General features: G+C 51.5%; 1 protein-coding gene across 2 annotated transcripts in view; it reads left to right on the top strand.

The window, feature by feature from the left end:
* LOC147102617 (ras-related protein Rab-37-like) overlaps nt 1-16,615 on the top strand; it is a 505,661-nt gene that overhangs the window by 305,387 nt on the left and 183,659 nt on the right. The window contains exon 1 of one of the 2 annotated variants that reach the window (XM_085963265.1): nt 4,499-4,797. The exons of the other annotated variant lie outside the window; for it this stretch is intronic. Within the exon in view, the coding sequence (XP_085819391.1) occupies nt 4,693-4,797 (105 nt within the window). The 5' untranslated portion in view covers nt 4,499-4,692. Of the gene's footprint in view, nt 1-4,498; nt 4,798-16,615 lie in introns of those variants that run through there. 2 annotated transcript variants of the gene reach the window in all.

A 16,615-nucleotide genomic window follows, 5' to 3' on the forward strand; every position in this document is an offset into this window, starting at 1 on the left:
TATCTTCACCAGAAGTGCAAAGTTACAGCAGCGGAGCAAGAGCAACTCCCGGGAAACTTCCAGCCTCTCATCTTCAAGGAATTTCTTCCGCCCCGCCTGCCCCTTCCTGCTTCTGATGGCGCTGGGCATGCCGCCAGCTTGAAGCGAGGGAATGCAGGGGGCGGTCGCTGGGAGAGCGGTTCAGGGTCGACAATACCCCCTCCCAATTCCCTAGCCCAGCCACCTCCATACAGTTGTCAGCAATGGTAGTGCAGGGTACGGTAGTGTAGTGGTGACGCCACTGGATATTAATCCAGAGGCGTGGATTTAATAATCCAGTAGAACATAAATTCAAATCCCACCCTGGATTGTGGTTAAAAACCCAACTGGTTCACTGATGTCCTTTGGGGAAGGAAATCTGCCGTCCTTACCCGGCCTGGCCTATACGTGACTCCAGTCCCACACCAACGTGGTTGACTCTTTACTGCCCCCTGAAGTGGCCCAGCGAGCCAGTCCATTGTATCAAACTGGGGATGGGCAATAAATGCTGGTCTTGTCAGCAACGCCCACGTCCTAATAATGAAAATAAACAATTAGGCTGAATATCGCAGTGGTGGGAGACGCGGAGATATATCTACCTGTGGTGATAGGCTGACTTGTGTGACTCACACCAGGATATTACATATTGCTTCATCCTTGGGTGAGCATAGGAGCAGGAGTAGGACATTGAGCCGCTCGACCCTGTTCCACCATTCAATTAGATCACGGCTGATCTGTATCTTAACTCCATCTATCCGCCTTGGTTCCCTAACCCTTAATATCTTTACAAAACAAAACTCTATCAATTTCAGTTTTGACATTTTCAATTGACCCCCAGCCTCAACAGCTTTTTGGGGGAGAGAGTTCCAGATTTCCACTACCCTTTGTGTGAAGAAGTGCTTCCTGACATCACCCAAGTGGCCTGGCTCTAATTTTAAGGTTGTGTGCTCTGACGTCTTTTCCCCCCTAGTTTTCTCCTTTCCTCCTCTGAAGGCACTGACTCTTGGTGGGCACAGTTACCTCCAGCCTCTCACCGGGTGGCCATTTTTCCTACGTGAGCTTAGGGTGTGAGTGTTGTTGACTGAAGGGAGCTCCACAGCTATTCCTGATCCTGTTCTCATCCAGTGCCCCTCGTACAACAACTTGTATTTATAGAGCGCCTTTAACGTAGTGAGATGTCCCAAGGTGCTTCACAGGAGCGAAATCAAACAAAACTTGACACCAAAACAAAGAAGGAGACATTAGGGCAGGTGACCAAGAACTTGGTCAAAGAGGTAGGTTTTAAGCAGCATCTTAAAGCAGGAGAGAGAGGTGGAGGCGGTGAGGTTTCGGGAGGGAATGCCAGAGCTTAGACGGCTGAAGGCACAGCCGCCAATGGAGGGATGAATGGAGTGGGGGATGCACAAGAGGTCAGAGTCGGAGGAAGGCAGACATCTCGGAGGGTTGTAGGGCTGAATACGCAGACTTTTACAGCAGGGATCACTGACCAGAGACCCAAGGGCCTCTCCAGACCAGGGACGCTGAAGACAGCTGAAGCCTCTCGAGTCCCCCCAGGCTGTTAACTTGGGACACACCAGAAATTGAACCTGGGCCCTCCGCTCAATGCCAGAACAAGCAACATAATGCATGTTCAACAAGTCCTGGAGAGTTATAGATTCAAACCTCGCTCACACAATGTACAGCCGTCTGACGGATTATGTGGAGAGTAGAGAATGCTGTCAGATTTGTTTAAATTACCGCTGCTTTGAAACACAATATTTTCTCCTCTTTCCCTCCCAGAGACTCAAATATTAAATAATCTCTCGCTTGCCAGAAGGTTATAAATACCGTTTCCATTTTAACTTTCAGATGCTGAGTGAGAGTCTGTAGGTTGCTAAGCAACAGGCTGTCTCAAGCACTGAACACTGAGATTGGGGGTCCTGTTTAGGCCGAAAGATTGGTTTCAGATTTGAGTCTCGGAGATTTCAGACTCTGATTTAGGATCCCTCTTTAATTTGAGGCTCTCTCTTTCTCTATTCCTCCTCCCCTTCGGTCTCATTTCTCCCATCTCCTGAAGGATCTGACAGTTACTGAACTACGATTCCACAAGATGATGGCTCCTTCCTTAGACCAGGGGAGGAGGAGAGATCACAGCCACATCTGATCTCACTTTACATTAGGGGCACTGGGTAGTGATCAGGAGTAGGAACCCTAGGTTGATTTTTACACCCCCTGCACCTCCCTGACCACCAGCCACCCACCCCACTTCCCACCTCGATCAGGGCACTGAGGTCATTTGTAACTCACTGTTACTATTTTGAATAATTATCAGCTGGGGCTCAGTGGGCAGCACCTTCACCTCTGAGTCAGAAGGTCGTGAGTTCAAGTCCCACTCCAGAGACTTGAGCACAAAATCCAGGCTGACACTCCAGTGCAGTGCTGAGGGAGTGCTGCACTGCCGGAGGTGCCGTCTTTCGGATGAGACGTTAAACCGAGGCCCTGTCTCCCCTCTCAGGTGAATGTAAAAGATCCTATGGCACTATTCAAAGAGTAGCAGAGGAGTTCACCTGGTGTCCTGGCCAATATTTATCCCTCAACTAACATCACTAAAAAACAGGTTATCTGGTCATCATCACATTGCTGTTTGTGGGACCTTGCTGTGCGCAAATTGGTTGCCGCGTTTCCGACATTACAACAGCAAGCTCCCACAAACAGCAATGTGATAATGACCAGATCATCTGTTTTCGTGATGTTAGTTGAGGGGAAAATATTGACCAGGAGAACACCGCTGCTCTTCTTCAAAATAGTGCCCTGGAATCGTTTACTTCCACCTGGTTTAACTTCTCATTCAAAAGACAGCACCTCCGACAGTGCAGCACTCGCTCAGTACTCGCAGTGGAGTGTCAGCCTAGATTTTTGTGCACAAGTCTCTGGAGTGGGACCTGAACCCATAATCTTCTGACTCAGAGAGGCGAGAGTGCAACCCACTGAGCCACACCGAGGGAATGCTGGAGTGACTGTGTCCCTACTGTGATACGTCCATGTGAATTACCAAGGTGAAATTGAAACCAGTTGCCGTGAAAGCGCAGACAATCGGTAAGTTTGGGGGATATTTGGTAAGTTTGGGGGACATTCGGTAAGTTTGGGGTTCAACTTAAATTTGTGCTGAGCCAGCTGGAACAAAACCTGGCCTCAGTGCCCTGATCGTGGGTGGAGACAATTCACCCCAAGTTTCCGCTCTCACTCACAGCCCAGGAGCACAGCCATTGAGACATTACACCACAAAGCATTCCACAGCAGCAAGCATTGGGCGGAGAAGGGTTAAGAAAGGGAGAAGTTGCATTTAGACAGCACCTTCGCACCTCTTTGGGATGTCCCAAAGCGCTTCACATACAGTGAATTATTTTGAAGTGCAGTGACTGTAATGTAGGGGCAAAGGGGGCACAGCAAGATCCCACAAACAACAATAAGGTGAATGACCACGTCATCTATTTGTAGTGGCGTCGGGCTGAGGGAGGACACCTCCCTGTTCGCAAACAGTGCCACATCCACCTAAACAGGTGAGCTTCTAGTTTAACCTCACACCCAAATAAAAAGACAGTCCCTCCCACAACACAGCACTGCACTGGAGTGCCGATCGAGGTTATGTGCTCAAGCCCTTGGCTCGGGGCTTGAACCCACAACCTACTGACTAGGCTGAAATGATTAGGGCTCGGGGGGGTGGGTGTGTTGGTGATCGAAGGCAAGATCAATGAGCTAGGTTTGGAGGCACCTTTTGCTGAAGGGGAGAGACCACCCTCACTTGCTGGAAAGCGCCTGGTGGGGTCGGGCTGGGATGTGATGCTGCCTGCGGTCGAATAACTTGCTGACACTTGGCGTCTGGGTTCACGTGAAGAACAGTCACTTGGCCATGGCATGAGGAGGGGGAGTGAGTATAGTGGAGGGGAGGGGGAGGAAGGAGAGGGGGAGGGGGAGGAAGGTATAGTGGAGGGGAGGAAGGTATAGTGGAGGGGAGGAAGGTATAGTGGAGGTGAGCAATGAGAGGTGAGGAGGGGAAGGAGAGGGGAGGAGGGGAAGGAGAGGGGAGGAGGGGAAGGAGAGGAGGGATGAGGGTATAGGGGAGGAGGAGGAGGGTATAGGGGAGGAGGAGGAGAAGGGGAAGGAAAGGAGGGATGAGGGTATAGGGGAGGAGGAGGAGAAGGGGAAGGAGAGGAGGGATGAGGGTATAGGGGAGGAGGAGGAGGGGATTATAGGGAGGGGGGCTGTCAGAGCCAGTGGAACTGTAATCCTTGGGGAATTAGCCCCGTCGTGAGGAAGGAGACCAGCTGGGGAGGAGAGTTGGTTCCAGCCCCACATTGGAGCTGGCTGCCCGTGTGAGAGTTAAACTGAAAGTAAAAATGCCTGGCGTGTGATGACACATCTCCCAGCCCCTCCCTGTGTTTGAGATGATCACCTGTAGATGAGGGAGAGAAGGAAGGGAGCGCTGTGACTGTCAGTGTTGTGTGGAGATTCCTGGAGCCGGCTCTGGGCAATGGACCTCTCCCCAGCTGGACCTCAGCTCACACTCTCCCGGCTCACAGTGAGCGGCTGCTGAGCCCCCCGGGGCCGGCTCTGCTCCGGCTTTCTGCCGCCCTGTTGGTTCTCTCTCCTCTCCTGTTTTTATTTTATTTTTGAATTCCTCTGTCCGCGCCTGCCATGCCTCGCAAAAAGAGTTCCCAGCACAGAACCGAGCTGTCCAACGGAGCCGCGAAATCTCCCCTCCACAGATCCGGCAGTGAGATCCACGACTTGACTTACAAGGTGTGTACCTCTTTATTCCCTCTTAAATCTCACTTTATAGATGAATCTATCTATCTATATATAGATACTGTAAACCAACAGCAAGAGATCCGGCAAATTCTGCGCTTCACCATCGCCAGTTCCAGCGAATGTTTAGCAAACAATTATTCAGCTCCTAAGTCATGGACTTTGAGTGTTTGTTAGATTATCAAAACAGGGGAGGGAGGGAAGGCAGCGAGAGTCAGACAGGAGGGGATGAGAATGGAAATCAACAGCTCCGGGCAAATCAACCAAGTGTCTCCAGATCTGATGTTGAAAAAGAGACACGGGATTTTTTTTTTAACGAGCTGGGTGTAAAAAATGCGGAACAATTGTATTTTTTGTCTTAAGATTTTTCTTTCGAACTTAGAATTTTGCAGTGCAGAAGGAGGCCATTCGGCCCGTCCTGCCAGTGCTGGCTCTCTGCAAGAACTCTCCAATTAGTCACAGTCCCCCCACGCCCCCCCCCCTCTTTTCCCCACAGCCCCTGCAACTTCAGTTACAGGAGACTTTGGACCGTGTGTGGGTGCTGTGGGCTGGGAGTTGGTGCTAATTCAGATACGATTCTATTCTCACTCTCCTCCTCGACTGCTGTTACGCTGAGGCCATGCACCCCGGGGTGCGATTCCCAGCCTGAGTACAGCGGACCTCAGTGCCCCAGGGCTCCAGAGGGGGGTCGGGGCAGGGTAACGGGCAGACGCTGGGGTCGGGGCAGGGTAACGGGCAGACGCTGGGGTCGGGGCAGGGTAACGGGCAGATGCTGGGGTCGGGGCAGGGTAACGGGCAGACGCTGGGGTCGGGGCAGGGTAACGGGCAGACGCTGGGGTCGGGGCAGGGTATCGGGCAGACGCTGGGGTCGGGGCAGGGTATCGGGCAGACGCTGGGGTCGGGGCAGGGTAACGGGCAGATGCTGGGGTCGGGGCAGGGTAACGGGCAGACGCTGGGGTCGGGGCAGGGTATCGGGCAGACGCTGGGGTCGGGGCAGGGTATCGGGCAGACGCTGGGGTCGGGGCAGGGTATCGGGCAGATGCTGGGGTCGGGGCAGGGTAACGGGCAGACGCTGGGGTCGGGGCAGGGTATCGGGCAGACGCTGGGGTCGGGGCAGGGTAACGGGCAGACGCTGGGGTCGGGGCAGGGTAACGGGCAGACGCTGGGGTCGGGGCAGGGTAACGGGCAGACGCTGGGGTCGGGGCAGGGTATCGGGCAGACGCTGGGGTCGGGGCAGGGTAACGGGCAGACGCTGGGGTCGGGGCAGGGTAACGGGCAGACGCTGGGGTCGGGGCAGGGTAACGGGCAGATGCTGGGGTCGGGGCAGGGTAACGGGCAGACGCTGGGGTCGGGGCAGGGTATCGGGCAGACGCTGGGGTCGGGGCAGGGTAACGGGCAGACGCTGGGGTCGGGGTAGGGTAACGGGCAGACGCTGGGGTCGGGGCAGGGTAACGGGCAGACGCTGGGGTCGGGGCAGGGTAACGGGCAGACGTTGGGGTCGGGGCAGGGTAACGGGCAGATGCTGGGGTCGGGGCAGGGTATCGGGCAGACGCTGGGGTCGGGGCAGGGTAACGGGCAGACGCTGGGGTCGGGGCAGGGTAACGGGCAGACGCTGGGGTCGGGGCAGGGTATCGGGCAGACGCTGGGGTCGGGGCAGGGTAACGGGCAGACGCTGGGGTCGGGGCAGGGTAACGGGCAGACGCTGGGGTCGGGGCAGGGTAACGGGCAGACGCTGGGGTCGGGGCAGGGTAACGGGCAGACGCTGGGGTCGGGGCAGGGTAACGGGCAGACGCTGGGGTCGGGGCAGGGTAACGGGCAGACGCTGGGGTCGGGGCAGGGTAACGGGCAGACGCTGGGGTCGGGGCAGGGTATCGGGCAGACGTTGGGGTCGGGGCAGGGTAACGGGCAGACGCTGGGGTCGGGGCAGGGTAACGGGCAGACGCTGGGGTCGGGGCAGGGTAACGGGCAGACGCTGGGGTCGGGGCAGGGTAACGGGCAGACGCTGGGGTCGGGGCAGGGTATCGGGCAGACGCTGGGGTCGGGGCAGGGTATCGGGCAGACGCTGGGGTCGGGGCAGGGTAACGGGCAGACGCTGGGGTCGGGGCAGGGTAACGGGCAGACGCTGGGGTCGGGGCAGGGTAACGGGCAGACGCTGGGGTCGGGGCAGGGTAACGGGCAGACGCTGGGGTCGGGGCAGGGTAACGGGCAGACGCTGGGGTCGGGGCAGGGTAACGGGCAGACGCTGGGGTCGGGGCAGGGTAACGGGCAGACGCTGGGGTCGGGGCAGGGTAACGGGCAGACGCTGGGGTCGGGGCAGGGTAACGGGCAGACGCTGGGGTCGGGGCAGGGTATCGGGCAGACGCTGGGGTCGGGGCAGGGTAACGGGCAGACGCTGGGGTCGGGTGAGGCCAGGGTCAGGTGAGGCGGTGGTGCTTGAATAATTGGCCCATGCTCGGTACCGCAGGGGTGCCGACACTCGCACAGTGGTACCCCTGTAAGGAGCAGCCCCTTCAGGAGTGGAATCAAACAATCATACAGCACAGGAGGCCGTTCGGCCCATCGTGCCTGTGCCAGCTCTTTGAAAGAGCAATCCAATTAGTCCCACTCCCCGGTTCTTTCCCCAGATCCAAATGTTTCCATTTCAAGTATTTATCCAATTCCCTTTTCAAAGTTTCTACTGAATCTGCTCCCACCGCCCGTTCAGGCAGAGCGTTCCAGATCACAACAACTCGCTGCGAACAAAACCATTCTCCCCATCGCCCCTCTGGTTCTTTTAGTAATTACCTTAACTCTGTGTCCTCTGGTTACCGACCCCCCTGCCAGTGAACAGGGCTAAAGTGGCATTAAAAAAAGGGGCACCTACATCTCGGACAAACCGTGTCAGTTTGGGCTCCTTCAGGTAGTAACGGAGCTGGGGTATTGTCGGCACAGCCTCGCCCCTCTGGGATTTGAAGTTATTACAGTGAAGAAGATCAGTGCTCTAGCATCCAATCAGCAGGAAGTAATCCCAGGGCAGGTACAGCATGGGTTAGATACAGAGTAAAGCTCCCTCTACACTGTCCCATCAAACACTCCCAGGGCAGGTACAGCATGGGTTAGATACAGAGTAAAGCTCCCTCTACACTGTCCCATCAAACACTCCCAGGGCAGGAACAGCATGGGTTAGATACAGAGTAACGCTCCCTCTACACTGTCCCATCAAACACTCCCAGGGCAGGTACAGCACGGGTTAGATACAGAGTAAAGCCCCCTCTACACTGTCCCATTAAACACACCCAGGGCAGGTATAGCATGGGTTAGATACAGAGTAAAGCTCCCTCTACACTGCCCCATCAAACACTCCCAGGGCAGGTACAGCACGAGTTAGATACAGAGTAAAGGTCCCTCTACACTGCCCCATCAAACACTCCCAGGGCAGGTACAGCACGGGTTAGATACAGAGTAAAGCTCCCTCTACACTGTCCCATTAAACACACCCAGGGCAGGTACAGCATGGGTTAGATACAGAGTAAAGCTCCCTCTACACTGCCCCATCAAACACTCCCAGGGCAGGTACAGCACGGGTTAGATACAGAGTAAAGCTCCCTCTACACTGCCCCATCAAACACTCCCAGGGCAGGTACAGCACAGGTTAGATACAGAGTAAAGCTCCCTCTACACTGCCCCATCAAACACTCCCAGGGCAGGTACAACATGGGTTAGATACAGAGTAAAGCTCCATCTACACTGCCCCATCAAACACTCCCAGGGCAGGTACAGCATGGGTTAGATACAGAGTAAAGCTCCCTCTACACTGTCCCATCAAACACTCCCAGGGCAGGTACAGTTCCTGACCTGGGAATGCTTGATGTTGTAACAGGAAGACTGAAATTGAGGAAGTGCTCTTACTCCCTTTGCCTGGATGAGCAGAAAAGTAACTAATCTGATTTGAGCATGGCTGTTGCATGCCAGTTAATGGGCACCTGGTGAGGCCATCACCAGCTTAACGTGAACCTTCACTCAATTGCCAGGTCACTCTGTCCATTCTACCTTGTTGGTTTAGCCAGGAATGATCGATTAAAAAGAATCTGCTTGTCACGGGGATGTTTCTGTTCCAAGGACTAGCATGTATCATAGAATCATAGAATGGTTACAGCACAGAGGGAGGCCATTCGGCCCGTCCGGCCTGTCGAGCCCATGCCAGCTCTCTGCACGAGCACTTCAGCTAGTCCCACTCCCCCGCCCTTTCCCCGTAGCCCTGCAAATTCTACCCTTCAGGTACTTATCCTATTCCCTTTTGAAAGCTGTGATTGAATCTGCCTCCCCCACCCTTTCAGGCAGTGCATTCCAGATCCTAGCCACTCAGTTTTTCTTCATGAAGCCTTTGATTCTTCTGCCAATCACCTTAAATCTGTCCTCTGGTTCTCGACCCTTCCGCCAATGGGAACAGTTTCTCTCTATCTACTCTCTCCAGACCTCTCACGATTTTGAACACCTCTATCAAATCTCCTCTCAATCTTCTCTGCTCCAAGAAGAACAACCCCAGCTTCTCCAGTCTATCCACGTAACTGAAGTCCCTCATCCCTGGAATCATTCTCGTAAATCTTTTCTGCACCCTCTCTAAGGCCTTCACATCCATCCTAAAGTGCGGTGCCCAGAATTGGACACAATACTCCAGTTGAGGCCGAACCAGTGTTTTATAAAGGTTCATCATAACTTCCTTGCTTTTGTGCTCTATGCCTCTATTCATGAAGCCCAGGATCCTGTAAGCTTTTTTAACCGCTTTCTCAACCTGCCCTGCCACCTTCAACGATTTGTGCACATATACCCCTAGGTCTCCCTGTTCGTGCACCCCCTTTAGAATTGTACCCTTTAGTTTATATTGCCTCTCCTCATTCTTCCTACCAAAATGTATCACTTTGCACTTTTCTGCATTAAATTTCATCTGCCACGTGTCCGCCCATTCCACCAGCCTGTCTATGTCCTCTTGAAGTCTATCACTCTCCTACTCACTGTTCATTATACTTTCAAGTTTTGTGTCATCTGCAAATTTTGAAATTGTGCCCTGTACACCCACGTCCAAATCATTAATATACATCAAGTATGTCTGGAGAATTTCAGGAATGACCCTTGCATCTAGCACTCTGACTTGTGTGAATATGCAGTCGGGTGCTTTGTCAGTGTGAGGGAACAGACCAGCACGAGCAACCTAATCTAATGCATAAACAGGACATGTCGCATCCTGTCTGGTGGGGAACTTGTATGCAAAGGGCGATTGGTTGATATGATAAAGAGATTCGCTGGGGAAGATGCAGAGAAACTATTTTCTCTGCTGGGGGAGTCCAGAATAAGGTGATAATAAAATTAGTGCCAGGCTGTTCAGGAGCAAAATCAGGAAGCTCTTTTTCACACAAAGGGTAGTGGGACTCTGGAACTCCCTCCCCCAAAGGCTGTGGACGCTGGGGGTCAATTGGAAACTTCAAGACTGAGATTGATAGATTTTTGTTGGCTAAGTGTATCAAGGGATATGGAGAAAAGGCGGGTAAATGGAGTTGATCAGCCATGATCTCATTGAAGGGCAGAGCAGGCCCGAGGGGCTGAATGGCCTCCTCCTGCCTATGTCCCACAAACAGCAATGAGATAAATGACTCGATGATCTGTTTTGATGGTGTTGGTTGAGAGGTAAATATTGGCCAGCACACTTGGGGGAGCGTGTAAGATGTAGCCTAGAACACCTATACCTGTAAGATGTAGCCTAGAACACATAAATAATTGTTAAATAAGGGTATTGAGGGATATGGAGCAAAGGCGGAAAAATGGGGTTAAGGTACAGATCAGCCATGATCTAAATAAATGGCAGAACAGGGTCGATGGACTGAATGTTCCTACATCTTGCAGCCTCTGGGTAATGTGCAGGTGTTTCCTGTCTTGGGGATGGCACGGTAACGTGCTGGGCTGGGATCAGTGCCAGACCACTGCTCGGAGTGAGCTCCAGAGAAGACACAGAGCCAACTTAGTCTGCAGGTGGCTGCCTGGACCCAGCCTGGGCCTCTTCCTGGGACCGGGAACTGGTGGGGATGCTCCTGCTCGGATGTAGAGCCAGCTGTGTGTTGGGAAGTGAAGGGCGGCACGTGAAGGGTTTGGGACACACCCATTGGGTATTACTGTTTCCTGTGGCCCTTATTCTTTGCCAGGACCTCAACACTGTGGAACGCCTGAGCTCACTCAGTCTGTTAAAATCCAAGCTTGGCGTAACGCAGTCATTACTTCCTGATTTACCTCACCTTCTCTCATATTTGTCTGGCTCAACAACAACAACTTGCATTTATAGAGCGCCTTTTAATATAGAAAAATGTCCCATGGCGTTTCACAGGAGCGAATTCAGACAAAGATCGACATCGGGCCAAAGGTGGAGAGCTGATCGAAAGCTTGGTCAAAGTGGTGGGTCTTAAGTAAGGTCTTGAAGAAGAGGGAGGCTGAGAGATTCAGGGAGAGAATTCCAGAGCTTAGGGCAGAGATGGCTGAAGGCATGGCCACCAATGGTGGGGCAAAGGGAGTCGGGATGAACATGACAGTATTGGTAGGAATGACCACTGCACAGCCCTTGTGGAGACAAAATCCCCTCTTCACACCGAGGACACCCTCCATCGTGTTGTGTGGCACTATCACCGTGCTAAATGGGATAGATTCAGAACAGACCTGGCAGCTCAAAACTGGGCATCCATGAGGTGCTGTGGGCCATCAGCAGCAGCAGAATTGTATCCCACAACAATCTGTAACCTCATGGCCCAGCATATCCCTCACTCTCGCATTAAAATCAAGACAGGCGAGCAACCCTGGTTCAATAAGGAGTGTAGAAGAGCATGCCAGGAGCAGCACCAGGCGTACCTAAAAATGAGGTACCAACCTGGGGAAGCTGCAGCACAGGACTACATACATGCTAAACAGCGGAAGCAGCATGCTATAGACAGGGCTAAGCAATCCCACAATCAACGGATCAGGTCAAAGCTCTGCAGTCCTGCCACATCCTGTTGTGAATGGCGCTGGATAATTAAACAACTCACAGGCGGAGGAGGCTCCATGAATATCCCCATCCCCATTGATGGCAGAGCCCAACACATGAGTGCAAAAGACAAGGCTGAAGCATTTGCAACCATTTTCAGCCAGAAGTGCTGAGTAGATGATCCATCTCGGCCTCTTCCCGAGTTCCCCGCCATCACAGATGTCAGTCTTCAGCCAATTCGATTAACTCCATGGGATATCAAGAAACGGCTGAGCGCACTGGATACAGCAAAGGCTGTGGGCCCCGACAACAGCCCGCCTGTTGTGCTGAAGACTTGTGCTCCAGAACTAGCCACGCCTCTAGCCAAGCTGCTCCAGTACAGCTACCACACTGGCATCTACCCGACAAAGGTAGATTGGGAAACTACATTAAAAGGTGTGATGGTAGACAAGCAATGGCTAGCATTTAAAGAATTAATACATAATTTACAACAAACATACATTCCTTTAAGACACAAAAACCCCACAGGAAAAGTTGTCCAACCGTGGCTAACGAGAAGTTAAAGATAGCATTAGAACAACGGAAGAGGTTTGTTGCCAAAAATACTAGTAAGTCTGAGGATTGGGAGGATTTTAGAATTCAGCAAAGGAGGACCAAGAAATTGATAAAGAAAGGGAAAATAGAATATGAGAGTAAACTAGCGAGAGACATAAAAACAGGCTGTAAAAGCTTCTATAGGTATGTAAAAAGGAAAAGATTAACGAAAGTAAATGTGGGTCCCTTACAGGCTGAGACAGGAGAAATTATAATGGGGAATAAGGAAATGGCAGAGAAATTAAACAAATACTTTGGGCTGGATTTTGTCAATGTGGGTGCGTTGGAGGCGGGTCTGCTGCTTGTTGGGTTTTAGTCCCGCCTCCATCGACTTTGGCCAACCCACGCTATTTTCCCTTGATTAACCTTGTTAAGCCCGCCCAGTGGGCTTAGCAGGCCAATTAAGGGGAAGCCGGTTACAGAGAACGTCAGCCTATGATGTTTCATCTGTCAAAAATTTTTGACAGATGAATTGTCATCATTTGACAGCTCTGTGAAGCTGTCAAACACTGGCATTCTCTGTTGTTTGACGAGTCCTTGTACTCAAGACTCATCAAACCTGTTTTGTGAGCAGAAATTAGATGGATGTTGCATCGGCGAATGCAGCGGCCATCTGTCATCTCTGCCGGTGAGATGCGAGACTCTCCGCATCCCCAACTGTTGAAGCCTGCAGGAAGAAACAAAGGTTAGTAAACATTCTCTATCACTTTCCACTCACCTCACATACTTACCTCTCCACACAAGAGAAGTTAAAGATAGTATTAGTCTCAGCCTGTAAAGGACCCACATTTACTTTCACTAATCTTTTTCTTTTTACATACCTATAGAAGTTTTTATTGTCTGTTTTTATGTCTCTCGCTAGTTTACTCTCATATTCTATTTTCCCTTTTTTATCAATTTCTTGGTCCTCCTTTGCTGAATTCTAAAATCCTCTCAATCCTCAGGCTTACTACTCTTTTTGGCAACATTGTAAGCCCCTCCACAGCGCACTTTTGCACCCCGCAAACCCACTGCTCGCCTTGCTGACCCTGGCGGGGTTTCCCGACGTCGGGAAGCCCGCACCTCTGCTGGAAAAATGGGGATAATCCTCTTAACTGCCTGTTAAAAGGTCGTTAACAGGCAGTTAAGTGACTGTAATCCCCTTCCCACCTCCAGGAGATGGGAGACGGGACCCGATGCGGGTCGGCTACCCGCCTCCTGGGAAGATGGCACGGAGGGGGGTTGGGGGCGGGGCGGGTACCTGCCCACAGATTATGCCATTTTCCCAGCAGTCCCACCTCCAAACCCACCTCCCCAGGGCTGGCAAGATCGCGCCCTTTCAGTCTGTCTTCACGGAAGAAGACACAAAAACTTCCTGGAAATAGTGGAGAACCAAGGGTCTCGCGAGAATGAGGAACTGAAAGAAATTAGTATTAGTAACAAAGTAGTACTGGAGAAATTAATGGGACTGAAAGCCGATAAATCCCCTGGACCTGATGGCCTGCATCTGAGGGTTTTAAAAGAGTTGGATCTAGAGATAGTGGATGCATTGGTTGTCATTTTCCAAAATTCCATAGATTCTAGAACAATTCCTGCAGATTGGAAGGTAGCAAATGTAACCCCACTATGAGAGAAAACGGGGAACTACAGACCAGTTAGCCTGACATCAGTAGTAGGGAAAATGCTAGAATCTATTATTAAGGACGTGGTAACAGGGCACTTAGAAAATAATAATAGGATTGGGCAGGATCAACACGGATTTATGAAAGGGAAATCGGGTTTGATGAATCTGTTAGAGTTTTTTGAAGTTGTAACTAGCAGAATAGATAAGAGGGAACCAGTGGATGTGGTGTGTTTGGATTTTCAGAAGGCATTCGATAAGGTGCCACACAAGAGGTTATTAAACAAAATTAGGGCTCATGGGATTGGGGGTAATATACTAGCATGGATTGAGGATTGGTTAATGGACAGAAAACAGAGAGTAGGAATAAACGGGTCATTTTCGGGTTGGCAGGCTGTAACTAATGGGGTACCACAAGGATCAGTGCTTGAGCCTCAGCTATTCACAATCTACATCAATGATTTGGATGAGGGGACCAAATGTAATATATCCAAGTTTGCTGATGATACAAAGCTAGGTGGGAATGTAAGTTGTGAGGAGGATGCAAAGAGGCTTCAAGGGGATATAGACAGGCTAAGTGAGTGGGCAAGAACATGGCAAATGGAATATAATGTGGAGAAATGAGAAGTTATCCACTTTGGTCGGCAAAATAGAAAAGCAGAGTATTTGTTAAATGGTGAGAGATTGGGAAATGTTGGTGTTCAGAGGGACCTGGGTGTCCTTGTACACAAATCACTGAACGTTAACATGCAGGTACAGGAAGCAATTAGGAAAGCAAATGGTATGTTGGCCTTTATTACAAGAGGATTTGAGTATAAGAGTAAAGACATCTTACTGCAATTATATAGGGCCCTGGTGAGACCACACCTGGAGTATTGTGTACAGTTTTGGTCTCCTTACGTAAGGAAGGATATACTTGCCATAGAGAGAGTGCAACAAAGGTTCACCAGACTGGTTTCTGATATGGGGGGATTGTGCTATGAGGAGAAATTGAGTAGACTAGGCCTATATTCTCTAGAGTTTAGAAGAATGAGAGGTGATTTCATTGAAACATGCAAAATTCTGCCACACTCGATCAAATGCTGCCCTGATGTCAAAGACAGTCACTCTCACCTCACCTCTGCAATTCAGCTCTTTTGACCATGTTTGGATCAAGGTTGTAATGAGATCTGGAGCCAAGTGGTCTTGGTGGAACCCAAACTGAGCATCTTGTAGATGGTACACATTGCAGCCACATTGCGACAGTGGTGCAGGGAGTGAATGTTTAAGGGGATGGATGGGGTGCCCATCAAGTCCTGCTTGATAGCACCGTCAATGACACCTTCCATCACTTTGCTGATGATTGAGAGTAGACTGATGGGGCGGTAGTTGGTTGGATTGGATTTGTCCTGCTTTTTGTGGACGGCACATACCTGGGCAGTTTTCCACATTGTCGGGTAGATGCTAATGTTGTAACTGTACTGGAACAGTTTGGCTAGAGGCGCGGCTAGTTCTGGAGCACAAGTCTTCAACATGACAGCTGGGATGTTGTCGGGGCCCACAGCCTTTGCTGTATCCAGTGCGCTCAGCCGTTTCTTGATATCACGTGGAGTGAATCAAATTGGCTGAAGACTGGCTTCTGTGATGGTGGGGACCTCAGGAGGAGGCCGAGATGGATCATCCACAAGGCATTTCTGACTGAAGATGGTTGCAAACGCATCAGCCTTGTCTTTTGCGCTCGTGTGCTGGGCTCCGCCATCATTGAGGATGGAGATATTCATGGAGCCTCCTCCTCCCATCGGATGTTTAATGGTCCACCATCATTCACAACTGGATGTGGCAGGACTGCTGAGCTTTGACCTGATCCATTGGCTGCTCCTGGCATGCTCTTCTACACTCCTCATTGAACCAGGGTCGGTCCCTTGGCTTGATGGTAAAGGTAGCGTGAGGGATATGTCAGGCCATGAAGCTGCAGATTGTGGTGGTATATAATTCTGCTGCTGATGTCCCACAGCGCCCCATGGATGCCCAGTTTTGAGCTGCTAGATCTGTTCTGAATCTATCCCATTTAGCACGGTGGTAGTGCCACACAACATGATGGAGGGTGTCCTCGGTGTGAAGACAGGACTTCATCTCCACAAGGACTGTACGGTGATCACTGCTACCAATACTGTCATGGACAGATGCATCTGCGACAGGTAGATTGGTGAGGATGAGGTCAAGTGGGTTTTTCCCTCGTGTTGGTTCACTCATCACCTGTCGCAGGCCCAGACTGGCAGTTATGTCCTTCATGTCTCGGCCAGCTCGGTCAGTAGTGGTGATGGAGATTGAAGTCACCCCCCCACCCAGAGTACATTCTGTGCCCTTACTGCCCTAAGTGCTTCTTCCAAATGGTGTGGAGGAGTACTGATTCATCAGCTGAGAGAGGGCAGTATGTGGTAATCAGCAGGAGGTTTCCTTGCTCATGTTTAACCTGATGCCATGAGACTTCATGGGGTCCGGAGTCAATGTTGAGGGCTCCCAGGGCCACTCCCCCCTGACCATATACCACTGTGCCGCCACCCCTGGTGGGTCTGTCCTGCCGGTGGGACAGGACATACCCAGGGATGGTGATGGAGGAGTTTGGGACATTGGCTGAAAGGTATGATTCTGTGAGT

Source organism: Somniosus microcephalus, chromosome 21 (assembly GCF_052327205.1).
Source record: "Somniosus microcephalus isolate GS21.2 chromosome 21, FLI_Smic_1.0, whole genome shotgun sequence".
Taxonomy (NCBI): Eukaryota; Metazoa; Chordata; class Chondrichthyes; order Squaliformes; family Somniosidae; genus Somniosus; species Somniosus microcephalus.